The sequence below is a fragment of the Scatophagus argus genome, chromosome 21 (genome assembly GCF_020382885.2).
Source record: "Scatophagus argus isolate fScaArg1 chromosome 21, fScaArg1.pri, whole genome shotgun sequence".
Classification (NCBI taxonomy): Eukaryota; Metazoa; Chordata; class Actinopteri; family Scatophagidae; genus Scatophagus; species Scatophagus argus.
The window spans coordinates 3,973,597-3,997,287 of NC_058513.1; the positions used below are offsets into that span (position 1 = coordinate 3,973,597).

Below are 23,691 nucleotides of genomic sequence, written 5' to 3' on the forward strand. Positions count from 1 at the left end.
TTTCACATGGCATTTGACATTCAGCTCTAATTCTGAGCAGCAGTCAAACATGAGCGATTGTTGTACAGTACATGAATTGTATGTAGGCATGAGGCTTTACTGGATTTTTCAACGACTCTTCAGTGCAGTAATTCTACACGTTAGACTTTACAATAGCTGACAAATGAACTGTGTGGCAAATCTGTTGCCCACATATGATGTCATTCCCTGATGGTCTCTTCTACATGTGAACAGTACACTTAAAGGCATGAAGCATAATTAAACCACAACCAGCAATTTGAGCTAAATGTGTCATCTGTATGACTTGCAGTATCTGTTTTATAGAAGTTACACAAGAAGTCAGTTCCATTCTGTCTCCTTTTGCAGTTGGGACTGTGTGAGTGTGTGTATATTCCAGTAGTTGTGGGGATAAAAATGTGTTTACACAGTCACACTGTGAGGACCCGCCTTACTTATGGGGACAACATGCAAGTCCCCACAATGTAAATCATTAAATATTAAGGTGAGGACTTGCTTTAGGGTTAGCTTGAGGTTAGAGGTTTAGGTTAAGGTAAGAGTTTAGGGTAAGGTAAGAGATTAGGCAAGTCATGTTTATTGTTATGGTTAGGTGGTGGTTAAGCCTCCAGGATATGAATGTAAGTGTATGTAATGTTCCCAAAAGTGTGTGTAGACTGTGTATGTGTGTGTGTGTGTGTGTCAGAGAGAGAGAGAGAGATAAAGAGAGGGCCAGATAGACAAAGACCTCCACTATTGTTTGTCAACCCACATCTTTCACAAGCATGTGGGTACTTTTGCAACCTCACTGCTCTCCTTTCCTTGACACATTCTGAGAAGTGTTGCACTTTACTGTAAGCGCCACAGGCCTTATACTGCAGTCACGTATCAAAAGCAACTGTCATGACCATTCCCTTTTCCTATAGCATAGCTTTTGCAAAGCAGTCAGTATTTCTTCATGTCTGACATAATGTTGTCAGGTTGGTCTGGAACTCATCTGGCGTAGTTTCTCTGCACCGAGAATGAATGGGATTCACCCTGTCTACTGGGCATGTCACTATGCAATAAGAGTCTACTATATTGATTGATATATTAAATCCAAGGAAAAATAGATGCATTTACACACACACATATAGTATACAAATGCTCCATGGACACAAATGTACACTACCAGTCAAAATATTGCACATATCCTCTTATTATTATGTTTTTTCTTTATTTTTATTGCTTTCAACATTGTATATTAATACCAAAGACAATGAAATCATGACAGAAAAAAAATGAATTATGTAGTCAACAAAAACCCAGAATATGTTTTATGTTATCGATTCTTCAAAGTAGCCACCTTCTGCTTTGATGAGAGCTCTGCACATTGCACATCGCTCATCTTCTCGGACAAATAGCCCTTAGATAACCGAGAGGTGTGCTCAGGGTTATTGTCCTAGTGGAAAACAAATGATGGTCCCACTAAGGGCAAACCCAGACTGGATGGGATGGGAATTCAGACTGCTGTAGTAGCCGTACTGGTTAAATGTGGCCTCAATTTTGACACCGTGTCACCAACAGTGTCCCCAGCAAAGCACCCCCACACCTCCCCCCTCCATGCTTCACAGTGGGAAACACGCATTCTTCTCTACCTCTAACAACGACAAGGAGGCTAGAACCAAAAATCTCAAATTTGGACTCATCAGACCAAAGGACAGTTTTCCACTGATCTAATGTCCATTCCTTATGTTTCTCTTCTGCTTGTTGTTCTTCTAAATTAATGGATTCTTTGCCGCAGTTCGACCACGAAGGCTTGACTCACGCAGTCTCCTCTGAAGAGTGGATGTTGCCATGCTGCCACTTTAACCCCCAGAAGCATTAATATGGGCTCTTTAAGTGGCAGTTAAGTTAGTAAAGCACATTTAAAATCTTCCATTTTTCTGTTTAATCAACAGAATGTAGAGTACATATGTGGGCTTCATTCAACATATTGTAAATGAAAATAAAATATCCCAAGGAAGGATACAGCTTTACTTTGACATAAGGAATAAAATCTCCCTTTTCCAGAAAACACATACCACGTTCATGGTGCGTGACGTCACTTTGGGGGCGTTTCCTACGTATGGCGGAAGGGCAGGTGCAACAGCATCATCACAACAACCGTTATCATCGCAGAGGAAAAGGCCACCGAGGCTGCAGCTGGGCCTGCAGATACGCATTGTGATAGAGGAACACATCTATTGATCGTTTTTGTTGTCGGAGACTCTGGAGGCCCGTCGACATGACTCTGAACCAGAACAACTCTGAGTCCGGCGGAGTCATTATCAACAACAGTGAAAGGTAACGGTGACGGGTGACACGGGCTAGCTAGCAGGTACCGTTAAACTGTCTGACAAGTTTTACGCTTTCTCCGTGGAGAACGTCACCCTCAAATTCAGTTCAAAATAAAGACAAAAATACGTGACCTTGCTAATTGTCGATACTTTACACGCCACGAGCACGCTTAAATTGAACACGTTTAACTTGTGCTCTAAACACAACATCTAAGTGACGCTAACTTCAGTGAAATGACAACTTTTAGCATGTTAGCTTGTATTACATTCAACCTAATTCTATCAAAAAATGTGTCGGCGGTAGCGAGCATTACATGTCGATTACGTGTTTTATCTATATGTTATGTCAAGCATGTAAGACCAAATGAGGAGTGTTTCCTAATTAGTGCTAAATTATACACATAAATCCTAGATCACACGACGCTACATTAATCACAATAACGCCATGTTTCTTATTGGTATTCTCTCGTTCCAGCTGGATCTCTGAGTCGTAGCCCAAACATGGCCTTCAACCTGTTATATCATCACTGCAGTCAACCATAGCGGGCTTTACATGGGATTACACAAATGTGCACTTGTTTTAAACGTTATATTCGGATATACTTCTACAACGTAAAACGCTCTTTAATCACAGAAGCAGCACAGCATTTATTGCTCCACCTTGCTGCTGCATTGTTTACTGTCTTCACCATCTGCACTCTGGCCTGCTCTTCTATGAAATGTTTCAAGGGTTGTTTTGTCATATCCAGACCAGGTCATCTTAGCTTGAGTCGATTTAACATCAGTGGCTTCTAGAACACACTGGAGTGAAATGATAAACCCGTTGCAGTTCAACCAGAATCAGCAGTAAGCTGTGTCACTAGATGGCATGTAAGCCTAATCCTTTTACTGCAATACTATTTACTGAAAGCAATTGATGGGCCATGTTTAGCGGCGGGACAGTTGCACAATAACCCATTGATCTCACTTTAAAGCTGTTAAGTCAAAGGCTATGGTTTGAATTGTATTGTTAATCAAATAAAACCCCATGAAAATGATAGAGATTTCTTATTTTTCATGCACTGATAACATGATGTGATAGAAATGTCAGAAAAATTCTCCCTTTTTTATCACCAATTGTCCTGTGATTAACTGGTTGTATTCTTGTGTCCCCAGTGTGTTGATGAACCATGATAATGTGGAGCTGGTTTTCTGTGATGCAGACAGTCTGCCTGAAGCCTTTAGAAAGAGCAAGAAGGGCAGCATCTACCTAACCCCATACAGGGTAAGAGACAAGACCCAGTTGTCTTATGCTTCATACCAGTGATTTAGTGCTGTCACTGCTGACAACAGGTCCACAGCAACATGCAGAACTCTGATTCCACTCATAAACAGCTGTAGCTTTCCTTAAGTCGGAGGATGTGAGCGGTGAGGTGATGTTGGTCGCTGTTCCTTGTAGGTGATCTTTCTGGCTAAAGGGCGGGATGCGCTGCAGTCCTTCATGATGCCCTTCTACCTGATGAAGGGCTGTGAGATCAAACAACCTGTACTGGGAGCCAATTACATCAAAGGCACCATCAACGCAGAGCCTGGAGGTAGGTACATGTGTGTTAATTCAGGTTGTATACGTACATACAATATTTGAAGTTTGTTCAAAGCTCAGTATTTACATGGTTTCCTCTCCATGTCATCTGTTTCGCAGGTGGCTGGGAGGGCAGTGCTACGTTCAAGCTTGTCTTTGCTGCAGGGGGAGCTATAGAATTCGGCCAGTGCATGCTACAGGTTGCAGCTCAGGGTATGTCTTGTTTTGTCCAATGCTAACTGTAGGATAAAATCCTTTCTTGTAGCTTTTATTTTCCCCTCCTGTTTTGTGTTTTGCAGCATCAAGAGGTCAGCCAGTGACTGCTGGGTTTGGTGGATGCCCTTACATGGCCAACGGGGCCTATGCTTACCCTCCTCCTCCTCCTGCTAATGGGATGTATGCTCCTGGACCTCCACCTGGCTACTCCTACCCTAACCCTCCTCCACCCGGTAGGAGCTCTGATAATTGCCACATTATCATTTTCACAATGATTTCTGGATACAAATCTCCTTCAAATCTTGGGAAAATGCCGGCTGCAGCTCGTCTAATCAACTCTGTGCTCCTGCCGTCCAGGTGGATTCTACCCCAACCCCCCGGCGTTTGACGCCTCTGCAGCCTATGTACCACCACCTCCTTATTCTGCTCCTCTGGGTCAGCAGCCCCCACATGACCCAGACCTCCCCTCCTCAGCAGCAGGTGAGGCTCTGACTGGTTTGTAATGAGGCAAAGCTTGGCTCAAGTTCGCTTCAGATGTAAATAAATATGAAAAGCAAAATGTTGGCTCTGAGTTGCTGTAGGAAGCTGTAAGTGTCTTATTTTGTTCAACTAATAGTCCAGAACTAGTGGTGGGAATTGATACGTTTATCAATATCGATTCTGCCTATCAATCCAATTTCTTATCAGTTCTCTTATCGATTCTTGAATAGTTCACTGAATGACAAAAAAGGAGTTCTACACAGTCTTCACAGCCATGATAACATAGTGTTGATTTAACTTACTGCAAGCTTCAACCAGATTTAACCAAAATTATTGCTTAACACTCCTTTTCCTAAAATGGATATGTGATACGTTAGCAGTGTATCTCTTAAGATACGTTAGCACTTGTCAAACACATGACATTCTTGGTACTTAATTACATGCTGGGTTGACAAATGTTTTAGCATGTTGCTGGTATTTGCAGAATCCGGAACCGGTTCTCGATTCCCATCCCTATCCAGAACCCATGAATCATGAATTATAATCATATTATGAATGAATTTGACTAAACTTTTCAGCAGGTCATATGTCAAAAATAAGAACTTCAAGTAAATTGCAATTAGAAACCAACACAATTAGCTAATGAAGGTTTTGTGACGAGTGGATTTTAAATTTTATAAACAAATGCTGGCCATCCATCCATCCATCCATCCATCCATCCATCTTCTTCCGCTTTATCCGGGACCGGGTCGCGGGGGCAGCAGCTTGAGCAGGGATACCCAGACTTCCCTCTCCCCAGACACTTCCTCCAGCTCTTCCGGGTGGACCCCAAGGCGTTCCCAGGCCAGCTGAGTGACATAGTCCCTCCAGCGTGTCCTGGGTCTTCCTCTGGGCCTCCTCCCGGTGGGGCATGCCCGGAACACCTCCCCGGGAAGGCGTCCAGGGGGCATTCGGAACAAATGCCCGAGCCACCTCAACTGGCTCCTTTCGATGTGGAGGAGCAGCGGCTCTACTCCGAGCTCCTCCCGGGTGACAGAGCTCCTCACCCTATCCCTAAGGGAGCGCCCCGCCACCCTGCGGAGAAAGCTCATTTCAGCCGCTTGTATCCGAGATCTTGTTCTTTCGGTCATGACCCAAAGTTCATGACCATAGGTGAGGGTAGGAACGTAGATTGACTGGTAAATTGAGAGCTTCACCTTGCGGCTCAGCTCTCTCTTCACCACGACGGGCCGGTACAACGACCGCATTACTGCTGTCGCTGCACCAATCCGCCTGTCAATCTCACGCTCCCATCTTCCCTCACTCGTGAACAAGACCCCGAGATACTTAAACTCCTCCACTTGAGGCAGGAACTCTCCTCCAACCTGAAGGGGACAGACCACCTTTTTCCGGTCGAGAACCATGGCCTCGGATTTAGAGGTGCTGATTCTCATCCCAGCTGCTTCGCACTCGGCTGCGAACCTCCCCCAGCGCACGCTGAAGGTCCTGGCCTGAAGAAGCCAACATGCTGGCCATGTTTTGATAAATGTCAGATAGGATGAAAATGACATTTAGTGCAAAATGTTATTTTTGAACATGAAAACAATAGTTTGACAAAACACTAAACCCAACATCTGTATCCCTTCACTCCACGTAGTGATAGGGTTGTCTGCATTTCCTCTTCCTCCTCTTCCTCACTCCACCCTTTGTACCTCACACTCGATTAGCTTCAGTCATCGTGTACACTTCAGGGACTCATAGTAAAACCATGTTTAATTAACGTCCCCTCCTTCCTCTCGGTCTTTTTCCCAGCGGAGGCCAAAGCGGCCGAGGCAGCAGCGAGCGCCAGCTGTGCCACTCTGCCTCCGACACACGTGTACCTGCCACAGGTAGGCTGCCCTCCTTCGCTCTGCTACACATCTCATGTTAAACTGATTTATCCACCAGTTTGCTACATATTGAGTTTGATGCAACCTTTTTGTTACGAGTTGTGTGAGGTAGTGGGTGTCAAAAGTAGCTGCTGAATTGTCACTTGTGTCCTTTGTGGAAGCGTATTCTGTATTTCACGTTTAACTGCTTATTTAGGTTTTGACTTTTTCTGTCAGTTTTAACATTATCAAAGACAAGCAACCATTTGTTTCCTTCCAAACGTTTTGCGTCAGACTCTGAGGGGGCGTTTTCACATTTGCCTCATGTGGAACAGGTTTCGAAACTGCCCCCCCCCTTAAAAAAATCGTTTCGTTTGGGCATATGTGTACAGCAGGGTGGTCTTGACACGCTTCCAATTGAGCCCTGGCGTGGTTGTTGGTGGTTTGAAACAAACAGTTCAAAGGCTGTCTAAACTGCCATAACTGTATCCTACTCTGTGTATTTTGTCAGTTCATTAAGTCCGTTAAAAAGCGTGTAACGAGGATCGCACATTAACAAGTGCTGAGTCATTGCTGTAAAAGACACCCCATTTTCTTCCTCTCTCCACCTGTGAATTATTATTCCTTACATGTGGACAATTTGCATTCTAACAATACTTAGAAGCAATTTTATCCTCGTGAGTTCTTTGCAACACCAAAAACAAATATGCACATCAGAGCCGTTAAAGCGCTGCATGAACTTCTGTCAGTTAACGGAGTTTGATTTCCCCCACGTGGGTCCTGATGATGCAGGATGGCAAGAATGGATAATCAGACAGTACTGCTTTCTTAAACCGCTACTGTCCCTTCTCCATAGGACAAACCTCCTCCCTACTCCCCTCCAGAAGACAAGAAGAACCAGTAGACCCTGCTTGATCTCACCGTCATTCCCATCTGTCTCCTGTATCATCCTACTGGATCACTTCGTTTCTCATCCCATTGACAGGACATCAGGAAGCCCAAGGTTTTCCTTCATCGTTTCTTCTTTGTCAGCCTCCTAGTCCCCTTCCTATTCCTTTCATATCCCTTTTCTTTCTTATTCCATTGCTTTTCTGCCTCAGTCTATACCATTTACATTCCTTTTAGTGATTGATATATTGTAATGAGATTCGTTCTCTTTGAGAAGCACCTTTACTTGATGGAAACTAGAAGTATTGGTAACAGTTTCTGAAAGAAACAAGAAGATTGTTCCAGCCAAAGTTGTCAGGATTTTGTAATGCGACTAGCTATTTTAGCATTCATTGCCTTGCAGTTGTCCCGAGAATCATACCGCCATCCTGAACTTTCGATTGAGCTATGCCGTGAAGCTCACGTCTAATTTTCTACGATCGCCTATTATACAAAGCTGAATCGGATGACTTTTAATTACTTTGCTTATCTACTCTGAGGCAAGCTGAATGCAGTGTTTTATTTTTCTATTATTTGTGTGTACAGGCTTTTAATATGTAGAAAAGACCGCAATATTTTCTCAAGAACACTAACCTAGAGGAAAACCTAGCTTTTGTAAAGAGGGCAGATTGCAGGGTGGCCCGGGTCTGCCTTGACACGTTTCAGCGAATGAGAGGACCACAAAGATTAGAGCAGCTTGGAGCCCCAGCAGTGAATCCCTGATCCTGGATTATAGCAGAGAGTGAGGGCGACCAGGGCCTAGAGGGACGTACTGCCAGGAGGGATTATCTTTATAATGTACAAGAGCAGAGCAGTCACCCAGTGATGTCACTTCCTGTTTTGTCATGTTTCTGAACATTCGAGAGCACACATGATCAGACTTATTGCTTCATCGATCATTCTTCTAAACATTTTAAAAAACAAACAGGACCGTTTCTCACAGGGCTTTCTCACTGTTTCTACTATCTGTGGTTGTGATCTGAACTCTCCAGTTTGTGATGAGTCTCCAAATCTGATCTGAGCATCTCATTATCTGAGCCTCCACTCTTAACTTCCTCTATGGTCACTAATCTATATACTGTATCTGTGGCTCCTACTGCGCACTTTCAGAATGCTATGCATCAGGTTCCTCTTTGCTCTGTCATGACTGTGTGTATAATAATAATAATAATGATGATAATAAAGCTCTGTATTTATTTCAAACTAATTTATTGGATAATTCATGTAAAATGGTTCCCGTAAGAAAAACAAAGCATGACCTCAACTAATGCATGTATGCATTGGATTGGATTTTATTAAATGGATCTTTGTTCATGTGAAAACATAACAGTTTTTGTCTTTATTTCTACACTGAGCATTTCTGTATCACACATTGATGGGTCTGAACACAGCACGGTGCATTAGGATAACGAGCAAACATATTCCAGAGTCAGCAGGAGGGGTCATTTCTAAGCCAATAGGCCTGAACAGCCCGGAAATGTGCTTTTTTCCCTTCTCGGAGTCAGTAGTCCTCGTCTCTGGATGACTTGTGCAAACCCACAGCAGGTTTCCCAAAGACTGATGCATGATGTCCCGAGCCTCAGGTACCTCAACATTCCAAAAGGTCACAGCTCTGTCCTCGGAAGTGCTTAGGATAACAGGAAAAAAAAAACATTTGTACAGCAGATCTCATCACGACACTGTCGGCGTCACAGCGTTGAGGCTGCACAGGCAAGGCCGTTTGTGCATTCGTGATCTCGGGATGATTTAAAAAAAAAAGTGCTCTATTTTCAGTTCTATATTCAGTATTCTCAGTAATGTGTAGACCACAGAGATTTGGTTTCACCGCATGCTGCTTATGGTCTCCTAAAACAAATTCTATTCAGTATACCCTGCAGTGGCTTGCTGCCCTGTACACAACACACTGTGGCGGCTCCCACAAGAAATAAAAACTAGTTAAAGATGTGCACACATGAGTTTAAGCTCTTCTTTTTCCCTGGAATTGCCAGACAGCTTAAGATTGTTGCAATTCCCCAACAAATGGCTTCTCATAGAATTGCAAAAATGTCCCTTATTCAGGACTTCTTATGTGTGTATACTGTGTGGCTCAGGTAAGGTTTCAGCTATTTCCATCTCCACCTTAGAGAAACCAGGCTGGATTGAAAAGGCAGTGGTTAATTACACACACTGATCCCAGGAGGACATACACTTATTTGCTTTCCTTGCAGAGAGTTAGAAGATCAATATGCCTCCATGACTGTGTGCTTCATATAAAGCTCCACATGTTAGGTTGGCTGAGAATACAGAACGGCTGGCCTGATTCTGTCCAAAGGGAACAAAGTACACCTCTGGAGTTTACAAAGAACACCTTGTTTGGTTTAATCTGTACAGAAACCAAAGAGTAAAAACAAGGATGTGGTTTAATAGAAGGTTATGTGCTGGACTGTTTCTTGACTCTTGGCACAATGGCTTCCTGGAGTCTCTGCAGGTGAGCAGTCACATTTATAGGTGCTGGTAAGGTGGATTTTGTTACCTATGGACAGACTTGCTGGCTAGCTGGTTCCCCCGTTTCCAGTCTTTTTGATAAACTACACACACTGGATACTGGATGCTGGCTGCAGCTTCTTCTTTCTCTTCCTTTTTTTTTTTTTTCACTGCACAGACATGAATTTGGTATCAATCTCAGTACCAAAGTAAATAAGCAAATCTCCCAAAAATGATTAACTACTAAAGCACACTAGAGTCAGGCACAGCAGAACTTGAAACAACATGAACTGGAAGCACACACGGTCTTCCTTTTAAGGTTGTGTATTAAGACCAGTGAAACTGCACATGTGCCACCCTTGAAAATCTGTCTACTACACATAGTGGTTAAAGAAAAATTTAATGCAGGAGTAGTCGTAGTCCAGCACTCGAGCAACACAGCGAATAAACTGATCACCTGCTCCTAAGAGACTCTCTGGTGTCTCACTAACCTTGCAGCATACAACAGCATGACAGCATGGGTTTTTAAGTATCACTGTATTTTAAAATGAGTCATTTGTCTGTAAACCTACCTGTAGTACACGCCTATTGCCTTGCAGTAGAACAAGGACATTTCGTGTAGTGAAAGTACAATAATCTGACACACTGAGTTGAGAAGTCTTTTCCTACCTGAAAGCACACATCTATCCAAAACTGAAGGTTAATTCACATACTGTGAAGAAAAGAAGCCAGAATGAAGTAGTGCTGTCCTTAATCTAGAACCCTAAGGGCCTTCAGGACCAGAGTTTGTGGCCAGTCATAATGTGAATAAGCCAAAGTCAGGTGTCCATTTTGGTCAGTCAGTTCTGAGTACAACACTGCAGGAAGGCAGTCATTGCAGAGAGAAAAAAAAGTGACGTCCTCCTAAATGGTTAAGGGGGCTCCTCTATGTCGTGCCAGCTAGTGCCCATGATTATTAGTGCTTCTTATTAATGAGCTCCCTTCTTCGCTTCTCTTTGTGAGCCAACTCATGTGGAGCAGAGGGTGATGCTGACCCCCTCTCCTATCCAGCAGGCGGGAAACAGCTCCTGCGTGAAGGCACAGTGGAAGGCGTGGAGCCTGGTCTGCCCGTCCCCATAGTAGGTCAGCGTCCCCGCCTCGTAGTCCAGCAGCATGCCGATGCGGCTGTGCTGTGAGTGGCCGACCACGGTCTCCCGCCGGCCATTGTGCCAGGCGCTGAGCTGGTGCTCGTCCAGCTGCAGGCTCCAGGAGAGTTCATTCATTCCCACCATGCACCTCTTCCCCTTCTCCTTCCTGGGGATGGTCTCGTAGGTTACCTGTTGAGAGGATGTGGGTTTTTCATTTTAACTGTTACAGTTACATTCAGACATTGTGTGAAGTCATACAAATCATAGTGTTTTTCCTGCTTGGCTTGGATTATTTTCCTGAGCTTAAAGAAACCACTCTCAAGCTAACAGTACAAATACAACAGGCATGGTTCTTTACCCCGAGGTAGGCCCAGGGCTTGGACACCTCCAGCTCCCAATAGTGCTGTCCACGAGTGAAGCCCTGAAAGCAGAGGACCTGCCACGTGTGATCAAAGCGGGCTTCGTGTGGTGGGACCAGACGTGGTCCAGAGGACAGGTGTTCCGCCCTCCGGTTCTCCTGGGACAGAAACAGGTGCCCGTTGGCCGTGCGAGGGTCAAAGGTCAGAGAGCATCGGTCTGTAATGAGACAGGGAGGAAGCAGGAACTGATGTCTATGCTGTTCATGTACTTAGACAACATGTCTCCATTTCTTTTCTGTAGCTGTAAGGAAACTCATTTTTCACTGTTTGTAATTAATGTTATCCAAGAACTGAAAATGCAAATTGCAAATTATTCATAACCAGAAGAACCACAGAACAAAAATGTTAGATAGGACTCACAAGCACTGAGGCCCTCTTTCACATCAGAGTAGCACGGAGCAGCTGGACTGGGAACCACGGCTAAGATCGGCCTCTTATCTTGAGGAGAACCTGGAGACCAGTGATACGCTTGAGAACTTCGAGAACACGCTTGCGGGAATAGACTGCTGGCAAATCAAACAAAGATGGAACATCATTCCCAGAGGGAGATTACCGTCTTTGTCCTGACCCACAGCGCTGCTCACAGCTTTCTCCAGGTCCTCAGACACCAGCTTGGAGACTCTGGACAGGATATCTGTGACGCCGTTTAATCGATCTTGAAGGTTTGGCGTGACATCTGTGGGAATATCCTTGAAATGTGGAACTTCTATGACCACTGATTCCTGTTAAGAGACGTTTACAGAAAGGCCTTGATGATTTGGCATTTGATGATTTTTGAGTTTGAGTAAATCAAGTTTAGAGCATGTGCCCCAATAAATGCTTCAGCATGTATTTGCCATGAATGTAAAAATCCAAATCTACAGTAATTTTCTTTAAGAACCCAGAACTTCTCTTTGTGATTGTAACTAATTGTGCTTCTTGCTCCATGCGGGAGGATGTCATATCCCCCACATAAACATGCCATAAAAGTTAGGGATAACTAATTCTCTTAATTCCGTGAGTGTTCTTCAAAGCTGGATGAAGAAGATCTGGCAGTCAGATCTTTCAACAGAAATGACACAAAAGTATGATCTGCTTTGCTGCCATCTAGCAGCACTGTGCTGAATTCTATAACCCCACTGTTGGGTGCGGTCAGATGTGTAAAGGAAAAAAATCTCCAACCACAGTGGCCGGGACAATACTGCTTTCAGCCACGTCTTTGTTATGAGGCACCTACGACTCAAGGCGGAGCAAAATCCATGCTTTTCCAGACTGCTCCTTTGCTGTTCTTGTGCCAAAACAGCTTCTGAATTTCACACTGTTTAAGCTTCTCACTCTTCTGCATTGCAGAACAATAAAGCATATGTCAACTTCAGAAGACTGTTTTTAATCAAGCACAAACTGGTATACCAGTTGGAATTGCATATTTTGCTGGTTTTAACTCAGCAGCTCCACAGCACAGTCATTCTGCATTACATAAAACAGCCTGTGAAAGGAAAACTGTTTTGCCAACATAACTTAAATACCTGATGTTGACCTGACCACGATTTCAAGAGTGTGTAAACTCAAAGTTGTGTTTGTCGTGCAGTGATGACATAACATTACTTATGGAATGAGCGATGCTCTGTGGCCTAAATGTTGAGGTCACAGGACGAACCAGACGAACGATAAAAACCTTGATGAGCTCCGTGTCAGAGAGGTTATGCACAGCTGCTATTTGTTCCTGGCTCTCTCGGAGTGTCTTGGAGCGCTCCTCCAGTTCAGCTAGCCGTGCCTCCGCCTCGCTGATGGCAGCTTCTTGCTGCTCCTTAATAAAGAGCTCTGTAACATTCTGCTTCTCAGCCAGTATTTTCATCAGGGTGGAGAACTTCACGCTGACCCAGGTCGAAGTCTGCTGAAGGGTTACCTGTTGATGGAAAATGCAGAGTCATTATGTCTGCTTTGACATGTTTACTAACATGTTGTTAGAGATGTTCAACCCTAACACTCTGTTCCGTCTTTGAGTCTTTTTATTTATCTACAGTTATAACAAGCTTAATTGTCTTCTGAGTGGCAGATCTGTCGGTGAAGACGTGAGCTTTTTTTGCAAATGCGTTACAAGTCCTGTGCCTGCGCAAGGAGAATAATCAGTTGCCTGATTTCCGTTGGCTTTAACTGTGAGACAGCTGCAGGAAGTGCTGAAATGTGACAGCGTGGTTAGCCGCGGAGAATTGGCACTGCTTGAAAAATAAAATACTGGCTTAAATTTGGAAACCACAGTAAGGGGTGGCTAAACTTCAATTAAACTCTATCAAATATGGCAAAGAGGAGTGAAACTGTGAACTCCAGGAATTCCTAAACTATGCATTTTGTGTGCTTCAAACAAATAAGTCAGAAGCACAATGAAACCTCGAGAATAATTTTCACATAAGAAAGGAATTCTGTCAGGAAATCACCTTGGCTTCATTGATATTCTCAGCCAGGTCCTTAATACTTTTTTCGGTCTCTTCCATGAGTTTCCCCACTTCCTTACTCTTCCTTTCAAGCACCAGCTGTAAACAATGAATGTCACAATGAGACAGCAGGCTTTACACAGTCACATAATCACCTTTAATGCTGGAGTAAAGTATTATAAGTTGACTGACAATCCATGTTACGTTCTTGTGGTGGCATTGTGTTACAGTACCTCTTGATTTTCCCTTTCCACTTCTAACAAGACCTTCTCGTGGTTCACACATTCAGAGATGCCACACTCACAGCACACCGACGTCCTGTCCTGCCTGCAGTAATAAACCAAAGGCTTTTTATGGCGATCACACAGCAGCATGGCCCTCGCTCCTTCTCCTCCCCTCAAGGCCAGCTCTCTACAGGAGCGGCCGGTGCTGTTTGCAGCCTCAGTCAGGACCGACAGAGACACATTACGCTTGAGGACGGGCCTGGGGTTAAACTTCTCACTGCAGATGGGGCACTGAGGTCCGATGTCACATTTGCTTTTGGTGTCCCAGTACCTGCTGATGCACGTTTGACAGAAGGTGTGACCACAGGGAATGGTTACAGGGATTTGGAAACGCTCCAGGCATATGATGCAGGTCAGGTTTGGATTCTGAGAGTCCATCTCTGAGAAAAGAGCTGACACCCCTGTGTAAAAGAAAAGACGGAGGCTGATCAGGATGTTATATTATATTATATATGTAGCGTACAAGGACCGTAATGTTACTTTCTCTTTAAGTCATGCATATGAAAACATATAAGGGCAGGCAATGCTCGTTAAGTTGCCTCGATTTCTTTCTTAGTGCCAGTTATCAGACTGAACAACAGAAAAACCGCGGCCAAACAGCAATACAAGGCTCAGTCCAAATGGTAACGTCGGTTTTCACACACAGACGCACACACACACACACTTCCAGCAAAGTAGAAGGAAAGGCTAACGCTAGCTAACGCTAGCTTTGAATCAAGTCACTTCACGTTAGCTGGGACTCTTGGGGACAAATGGTAGTCAAAACATGAAAATAGTCTGGTGATTTAAGTGTAAATTAGAACATATTTTTACACTCATAACTAAAAAAATGACACAATATTAATTCTTACCACTTCAACAGATATATTCGTGTACAGCATCTGTGTGAACACTGAATCTCGTCAGACTAGGATGAAGCTTCCCTGATGACGACAAACGCAAAAACGATGCCTTCAAGTGTTGTCGGGAAAATTGTCAAAAGCATATAAACCACCCAACGCGACTCCTTCGTTACTAGCGTGTAGGACACGGTAATACACGCACAACGCTAATACCGGTACAATATCGCATTCAATTTGCCACGGGGATATTTACTGTTTGCTGTTATTTACTCACTATACTGTAATATTACAGCTTTAATATACAGTTTGGTTTAACAGCAGCTATGAATTACTTACAAAACCAATAAGAATAACGTTACATATTAAATTCTGTTGTAAGCTAAATTAGATGTAAGCTATAATTTGACTAAAATAAAAATAGGTATATAATGGTGAAGCATACCATTATATGCTTACAATTATTTTCTCCCACTGCTACGGTCAGTCGGTACACCAGAAAAAACAAGATAACGTGCAAAGTTTTGGTTCTCTCGGCCACCGTATTTTCTGAAAAGAAAAGGGGGAAACAGTCACTCCAACATGGCGCTGCGCACGGTTTGCAGTGCTGCCTTGCTAACTGGGACAGATTTAGGGGTCAACAATGCGAGGACGTTTGTCACAACAGGTATCGTAACGATTTTGCTCAATTACATTGGGTTTACGTTTAAGAATTCGTCACCGGGCTTCAGTACTGCATGTATCTGTGTCAGGTTACGCCCGTTTGAAGCAGACCCCCGTGACATATTGTGGGAACGACAGCTCGCCCAATTCTCTAGAAAAATGTGACTATTCAATATGAACGTAGTGATGTAGGAAACATATTCTGAGTATCTGTCTCACATATCACTTACCGCTGACAATAAAATTATGTTCTATTTTGAGCTTTAGCTCCCATTGTTGGTTTGAGGAAACAAGGAAAAGCTAACATGAAAGGTGGAATCAGGGTTGCTGGATGTACTATGTGTAGTGAACGGTGCTGAAATAAACAGAGAAACAGTGTTTGAAATTGTATTAAATGCTTCTCCTTATTGTAAAACTACCAAATATTTAAATGGAGTTTCGCATGCACAGAGGATGTCCTTCGGTTAGCTTAACCCAGTCAGCAGTGACCACATAACTTTGTTGATGTATTTCAAGACTCCCTGCCTCAGTTAACAACTTAATTAAACAATAACACTACAACAAAAACAAGTAGTACAAGGAATATAAAGTATGATAAAAGCAGAAAAACACATACAAACATATACAAATAATAAATAAATGCAGGGAAAAAAAACCCCACTGAAACTGATAAAAGTAAAATAGAAAATGCATAAACAGGTACATTTTTATAAATGTTATAAAAATACAAATAATGGCAGGAATAAGCAGACATCATTACAGAGTGGCATTGTAACTAATTGTTGGGGATGTTTCCACATTACAGCCCTCCTCTGCAGACGAATACGTCGATTGGATCCGTTGCCAAATAGCGAGTTTGACGCTAAAACCCTGGAGTCAGCTGAGAGGTATCGCAGCTACACTCGTTACTTGAGGGAAGCCAAGGAGGCAAACAACAAACCTGTGTGGTGGAAAACCTACAGGAGCTACGTGGAAAAAGCTGATCCTGAGCATGGTGAGAAATAGAAGGAGGATGCCCCTGTTGACAGTGATTCTCTAATAAAAGGATTTTATTTAGTCACAGTTGAAACCTTTCAATGCTCGCAGTCTAAATGAGTCGTGTTTTGCTGCAGGTGCAAAGCGACTGGACATTGGACTGCCGTACTGTCAACCACGCAGGACAGAAGACGTGAAAAAGAGGAAGCTTGTGTTGAAGGACAACAAGCAGAACGTTGAGCTGGAGAGGGCTTTTCGTCTGCGTACATGTAAGCTCACACGCTCTCACCATGAAGGGAGTACCTAAGCTTGTAGTGGACATGTGATTCACTTGCTACTTTTTGTCCCACCAGTTAAAATCCCTGTGGATCAAGTGCAGGAAACCTGGAGGAAGAGCAATGGTCCCTTTCATATAAAGAGACTGGCAGACCACTATGGGGTCTTCAGAGATCTCTTTCCCATGGCCTATTTTGTACCTCAAGTCTCGCTCAACATCTGCTATAACCAAGACAACAGTGCTCGAGTGTATTATGGGAATCGGCTGACACCAACTGAGGTACATTAAAGGAATGGGCATCTTACAGTATCCGTATCTAGACACCTAAAGTTCAACTATGTCACCTTTGTTTGTTTTTGGTGATTGCATTCTTTGAAATGCTGTTTTCTCTAGGCAGCATCTGTCCCTCAGATCAGCTTTGATGCAGAAGAAGGCTCCCTGTGGACCCTCCTGCTCACCTGTCCAGGTCAGCATCAGCTTTCATAGGAGGCTCCGGGTCAGCTCTCTGCACTGCCTTTCAGGAATGAGTCAAGAGACAACAGACACATTCTCAGTATTTACAGATCATCTAAAATCATTAATTCATCTTTTTCAGATGAGCATCTTCAGGATAATGAGGCAGAATACGTCCACTGGCTAGTGTAAGTACTTCTTAAATGACCAGTTGCTGGAATGGCAAAGTAAATGAAATTCACTTAAATTAGATTCACCTTTGTTAGTTCATTCTTAAGTAACAATTCAGTTAATATTAGTCCTAGTTAAAAAAAAAAAAATCCAAAAGTCTCCTTCCACTGATAAATGTGCTCAACCGTACATCACTTGGATGTCTGTGCAGAGTTTTACACTACAGAACGATGTTTCTCTGTTCTCACCCTAAAGTGACATGAAAAATTCATATTTTTCCTCATACCAATAGTGCTATTAATCTTGCCTGGGCTGTTTTGGTGTGAGTTGTTGAGTTTTGGAGATATTAGCTATGACGTGTACTTTCTTTCTTCTGAACTATGCTGTATCACCATGCAGAAGGAGCCGTGCTTCTACTCATGGACATTTCTGTGCAATGATACAGTGTAGCTGGGTAGAAGGGAAATACATTGTGTAGACAAAAGTATTGGACCACCTGACCATAACGCCAACAACAGTCTCTACAGCTGATATCTCCAAAACTCTGCAACTCGCAAGCAAAACAATCAACAATGCAGAGGGAGAACAGTGCTACCAGTAAAAAGATTGATTTTCAGGTGAACTGTCCCTTTAGGTCTAACATTTGAATGTACCAGCAGATCTGAGGACATCACAGCTAGTTTGGTTCAATATGTAGCTCTCATTATGATGCGCACACTTAACCGTAACGTAACCTCCAGTGCACATACTCAGAAAATGGACTTTTCTGTGAAGCCAACATCAACAATTTGTTCATATACGTAGATTTAGAGGACAGGAGTAAGTGCAGTGTGACAAGGTTTGACCTCTACAGCCTTGAATTACCTGCATATCTCCATAGGGGGAACATTCCCGGTGGAGCAGTGCAGGCCGGGGAGGAGCTGTGTCACTACCTGCCCCCCTTCCCTGCCAGAGGAACAGGCTTCCATCGCTACATTTATGTCCTCTTCAGACAGGAGGGACGCATCAGCTTCCAGGAGGATGTCAGGCCTTTGCCGTGGTAAGCAATACACTCAACATGTACACGGGAAGCATAAAATGCAAGTGGATCAATTACTCATAAGTGTATATGGGTCAATTTGTCAACATGAAGTGATAAATTGAAATTTAACCATTCCTATGGGGAAATATGCTCATTAGCTTTCTTGCTGAGAGTGACATGAGAAGATTGATACCTCTTTCATGTCTGTATGCTAAACACAAGGCTGCAGCCGGTTAGCTTAGCTTAGCATAAAGGCTGAAATTAGCCCATATGCTAGCCTAGCTCTATTCAAAGGTACAATCTAAAGAGCAAGATATAACATGTTAATTAGGGGCTGTTTAGGTTTGGTTTTAAAAAGCATTTCAGCCGAGACACTTTGCTGTTCATGTGTGTCTGTTGTGCATCTCCAGTATTATTGCCATATCTGTGTGCGAGAAGTTGGAAAAGCTAGAGCAGATAATAAATAAACAGCACCCAAAAAGCTTTATCATAAAACTTGCGTAAGAAGTAACTACAACCAGATGCCTATGAATATACCTTCTGTAATGAGGGTATGAAAATCAGCTGTCATGAAATCTGTCTGTAATCTGTATACCATAAGCATACAGTTACATACATTAGGATATGTTAATATCACTCATGAACACAAACACTAAGCTGCCATTGCCTCTCCTCTCTAGCCATTCATTGGTGGATCGTACATTTAAGACGGTGGATTTCTACAGGAAGCACCAGGACAATATGACACCTGCAGGCCTGGCCTTCTTCCAGTGCCAGTGGGATGAATCTGTCACCAACACCTTTCACAACACACTCAGTGAGTCACCCTAATGCTCGCAAACAGAAACACATTTTATGATTTTACATAAACAAAGTCCTGGATTTTGACAAGGTTTGACTGTGAATAAGGCCTGACTCTTGCTTCTTCCCCTTGCAGACATGCGGGAGCCAGTGTTTGAGTTTATCCGGCCTCCGGTGTACCACCCTCCGCAGGTCAAATACCCCCATGGACAGCCCCTGCGCTACCTGGACAGATACAGAGATGGAAAGGAGCACACCTATGGAATATACTGATTATGAGACGGACACATGCAAAAGTGTAGTTATGTTTGGAATATTTATGTGAAATAAAACATTTTTCAGCTGTGCTCAGATTGGATCAGATTGGATTATGTGTTAGTCACATTTGATCAGTTTGTTAGCTGCAAACACACTGCAGACACCCAAATATCAGAAATGAAGTGATTGAGTTGCATTGTAGATAATGTAGGTGCTAAGTTCTTTGACAAGGACAAAGAATGAATAAAGATTAAAATAAAAATGATGTTACTAACTCAATTTTAACCCTCTTTGTCAAACTGTCCATCGTGAGACCAATTCTCTTATGTGAAAGATGAAAGCGAAGTCATTCATTTTACTCCCACTTGTAAATTTAAGAATAAAAGCTAGCTGTCCAATTTGTTACGATGTCAAATTGCTCTTAAACCTAAGAGCCACAGAGGCATCTTCCTTTTTTTTTAACCAGTATCGTACTGAAGTTTAAAAAGCTGGTATCATAATAACCGTAAAACAGTGTCAAATCTCATACTGTCTGATGGACTCTGCATTAAGAATATATTTTCCACCTTTTCAGAATTCTGTGTGCAGCACTGCATAATAATATCATGTTAACTTATTGCTGACCTTTCCAGTATTACAGCAAATAACTGATAGGCTTCTTGGGCTTTTACTGTACAACCACGAGACTGAAACTGCAATCAGTGAGGTGTTGTAATGTCTTGTTATACATTTGCAAACCACCAGATGCCACTGTATTTCCTGCCTCTGAAGGTCAAACCCAAAGAAAGCTCAGAAAACATCATAAGGCTTCATGAAAGATGAAAGTGACATATTTTGTCATTGGAGGGAACTCACTCCAATGAAATTTGTGCTGTGCATTTCTGCTCTTTCTGCTCTTTCTGCACAGCAGTGGGGGGTTAGGTACCTTGCTCAATGGTACCTCAGCCATGGACACCATGGGGCCATCGCTACAAAGCAAATTTGTCCCCCTTCACCCTGAGCAGATTGGGGCTGTCCACTTGTAGCTGCTATTCTTCCCAGTTGCAGCCTTAGTTGCTTCCACGTGCTGCCTGAAGAGGAAACTTTTTGACACTTTCTACCCTTTTTAATTGAGCTTTCTCTGTTTGGACCTAATGTAACATGAGAATTTCTCTTTCACATACATCCACAATAAATAATATGAAATAAATAAGTACATGCAACATTCTCTAAGGCTTATAATCTAACTAATTGTTTTACATCCATGTCACAGAAAGGGCAGGATCTCAATTAGCACTTCTGTGGAGAGAGCCAATTAGAGCTGATCAGCTACAGCTGATGGGTTCTTTTAAACCTGGCGTGGGGCACAGGCACAGAACTTTCTCTTGGAGGCTGATATGATGGGAGCTGTTTGGGTGTTGATTATCTTTGTGCTGACTGTTTGGCCTGCCACAGGTTTTTATATTTATTCTATTTCAAGCCAGTGTTTTAAGAAATTTGCATTGGAGTATAGCAAATGTAAGACTAAGGTTATGTGACTTCAGTCTTTTGCTTTGGCATATCTTTTGAGGATTTCTTAATTTGTCAAATATCATTATTAGCAGTAACAATTCTGTGACATGTTGTGCCATCAAACAGCACATACATTTAATTAACAGCAAGTGCACTGTCCATAGGCTCCTGTTTGCCTGTTGGTGGGACAAATGATCTGGGACTCAAGAGGTTAATGACAGGTAAGCACACTTGTGCCAAAATTCTTTCACAGCCACTTTCTGACATTAACTTAATTTTCTTTGTACTACAGATCTATCTCCCAATGAACTCTCCATAAAGAAAGCCCTTGCACTTCTCCAGTCAATGGAGACGATGTTGGAGAGACATGCTAAGGAAGGTGAGCATGTTCTGTGAAACCCTAGTGGCAAAATGCAAGTTTCTATAGTCTTTGTCTAAGCCTCAAATTAGTTGAAGTTTTCAGTTTAATGCTTTTGCCAGGTGTTCAATACTGGGACCCCAGTAGAATGTCCAATTGTATTAAAATCAACTAAAGTCTAAAGTGTTCTGAAACAATACAAGCTCTTTCTTCAAAATTAAGTTTTTAGTAATCATTTAGTTCTTACAGCTGTATGTCTAGAGAACATCAATTTCTTTCCCTGAATTGTTCAACCACCTCTTTTCAGTACAATTGGAAACCAATGAAGTCGAAGCTGAGGCGTCAGTTGGCCGCCCGAAACTTGTACAACAGCCCCCCAACAAACCAAAAGGATCCAACGGCAATGTGACGGCCAGCGACGAACACACGGCGGGCGGCAACCAGACGACGGCCAGCGACAAGGAGACGGCGGGCGGCAACCAGACGACGGCCAGCGACGAATACACGGCGGGCGGCAACCAGACGACGGCCAGCGACGAGAGGGCGGGCGGCAACCAGACGACGGCCAGCGACGAATACACGGCGGGCGGCAACCAGACGACGGCCAGCGACAAGGAGACGGCGGGCGGCAACCAGACGACGGCCAGCGACGAATACACGGCGGGCGGCAACCAGACGACGGCCAGCGACGAATACACGGCGGGCGGCAACCAGACGACGGCCAGCGACAAGGAGACGGCGGGCGGCAACCAGACGACGGCCAGCGACGAGAGGGCGGGCGGCAACCAGACGACGGCCAGCGACGAATACACGGCGGGCGGCAACCAGACGACGGCCAGCGACGAGAGGGCGGGCGGCAACCAGACGACGGCCAGCGACAAGGAGACGGCGGGCGGCAACCAGACGACGGCCAGCGACGAATACACGGCGGGCGGCAACCAGACGACGGCCAGCGACGAATACACGGCGGGCGGCAACCAGACGACGGCCAGCGACGAATACACGGCGGGCGGCAACCAGACGACGGCCAGCGACGAATACACGGCGGGCGGCAACCAGACGATGGCCAGCGACAAGGAGACGGCGGGCGGCAACCAGACGACGGCCAGCGACGAATACACGGCGGGCGGCAACCAGACGACGGCCAGCGACGAATACACGGCGGGCGGCAACCAGACGACGGCCAGCGACGAGAGGGCGGGCGGCAACCAGACGACGGCCAGCGACGAATACACGGCGGGCGGCAACCAGACGACGGCCAGCGACGAATACACGGCGGGCGGCAACCAGACGACGGCCAGCGACAAGGAGACGGCGGGCGGCAACCAGACGACGGCCAGCGACGAATACACGGCGGGCGGCAACCAGACGACGGCCAGCGACGAATACACGGCGGGCGGCAACCAGACGACGGCCAGCGACGAACACACGGCGGGCGGCAACCACATGGTGGGGAGCAACCTGAGAACTGCCAACGACAGGGAGACGGCGAGGGGCAGCCACATGGTGAGGAGCAACCAGACGACGGCCAGCGACAAGGAGACTGCGAGCGGCAACCAGACGACGGCCAGCGACGAACACACGGCAGGCGGCAGCCACATGGTGGGGAGCAACCTGAGGACTGCCAACGACAGGGAGACGGCGGGCGGCAACCACATGGTGGGGAGCAACCTGAGGACTGCCAACGACAGGGAGACGGCGGGCGGCAACCACATGGTGGGGAGCAACCTGAGGACTGCCAACGACAGGGAGACGGCGGGCGGCAACCACATGGTGGGGAGCAACCTGAGGACTGCCAACGACAGGGAGACGGCGGGCGGCAACCACATGGTGGGGAGCAACCTGAGGACTGCCAACGACAGGGAGACTGCGGGGGGCAACCACATGGTGGGGAGCAACCTGAGGACTGCCAACGACAGGGAGACGGCAGGCGGCAACCACATGGTGGGGAGCAACCTGAGGACTGCCAACGACAGGGAGACTGCGGGGGGCAACCACATGGTGGGGAGCAACCTGAGGACTGCCAACGACAGGGAGACGGCAGGCGGCAACCACATGGTGGGGAGCAACCTGAGGACTGCCAACGACAGGGAGACGGCGGACGGCAACCACATGGTGGGGAGCAACCTGAGGACGGCCAGCGACAAGGAGATGTGATGGCCAGTTGCATGTGCAAGTCCATCAGCAAGCCAGAGGGTGGTGTCAGCAGCTGTGAATGAAGACTTGTTGCTTGAACCATGCAAAGGTTATTTGCAAAATGTTTCTGCATGTACTTTCCCCCTCCTCTGCTTTAAATAAATTGCTTAAATGGATGTTTCTCTTAATTTTTTTTTTTTT

The 23,691-nt window shown here is 44.8% G+C and overlaps 4 protein-coding genes across 4 annotated transcripts; 3 read left to right on the forward strand and 1 right to left on the reverse strand.

Moving 5' to 3' along the window:
- The first annotated feature begins 2,097 nt into the window (after positions 1-2,097).
- wbp2 (WW domain binding protein 2) lies at positions 2,098-8,667 on the forward strand. The gene is made up of 8 exons (XM_046377088.1): positions 2,098-2,319; positions 3,468-3,576; positions 3,751-3,886; positions 3,994-4,086; positions 4,173-4,322; positions 4,447-4,569; positions 6,361-6,437; positions 7,273-8,667. Exons 1-8 carry the CDS (start codon positions 2,261-2,263, stop codon positions 7,318-7,320), a joined length of 795 nt encoding a protein of 264 aa, XP_046233044.1. The 5' UTR covers positions 2,098-2,260; the 3' UTR covers positions 7,321-8,667.
- Positions 8,612-15,046, reverse strand: trim65 (tripartite motif containing 65). The gene is made up of 8 exons (XM_046377086.1): positions 14,899-15,046; positions 13,997-14,448; positions 13,767-13,862; positions 13,007-13,237; positions 11,906-12,074; positions 11,713-11,802; positions 11,292-11,509; positions 8,612-11,122 (listed from the first exon to the last, which is right to left on the reverse strand). Exons 2-8 carry the CDS (start codon positions 14,423-14,425, stop codon positions 10,814-10,816), a joined length of 1,542 nt encoding a protein of 513 aa, XP_046233042.1. The 5' UTR covers positions 14,426-14,448; positions 14,899-15,046; the 3' UTR covers positions 8,612-10,813.
- A 351-nt stretch (positions 15,047-15,397) lies between these two features.
- mrpl38 (mitochondrial ribosomal protein L38) lies at positions 15,398-19,598 on the forward strand. Its single transcript, XM_046376632.1, has 9 exons — positions 15,398-15,553; positions 16,355-16,543; positions 16,662-16,793; positions 16,878-17,080; positions 17,195-17,267; positions 17,397-17,442; positions 18,306-18,464; positions 19,127-19,263; positions 19,384-19,598. The coding sequence occupies exons 1-9, from the start codon at positions 15,469-15,471 to the stop codon at positions 19,518-19,520; spliced, it is 1,161 nt and encodes a 386-aa protein (XP_046232588.1). The 5' UTR covers positions 15,398-15,468; the 3' UTR covers positions 19,521-19,598.
- Positions 19,599-20,820: 1,222 nt separating this feature from the next.
- Positions 20,821-23,666, forward strand: LOC124052414 (uncharacterized transmembrane protein DDB_G0289901-like). Its single transcript, XM_046376626.1, has 5 exons — positions 20,821-20,939; positions 21,161-21,217; positions 21,289-21,375; positions 21,662-22,179; positions 22,489-23,666. The coding sequence occupies exons 1-5, from the start codon at positions 20,882-20,884 to the stop codon at positions 23,509-23,511; spliced, it is 1,743 nt and encodes a 580-aa protein (XP_046232582.1). The 5' UTR covers positions 20,821-20,881; the 3' UTR covers positions 23,512-23,666.
- Positions 23,667-23,691: the final 25 nt, after the last annotated feature.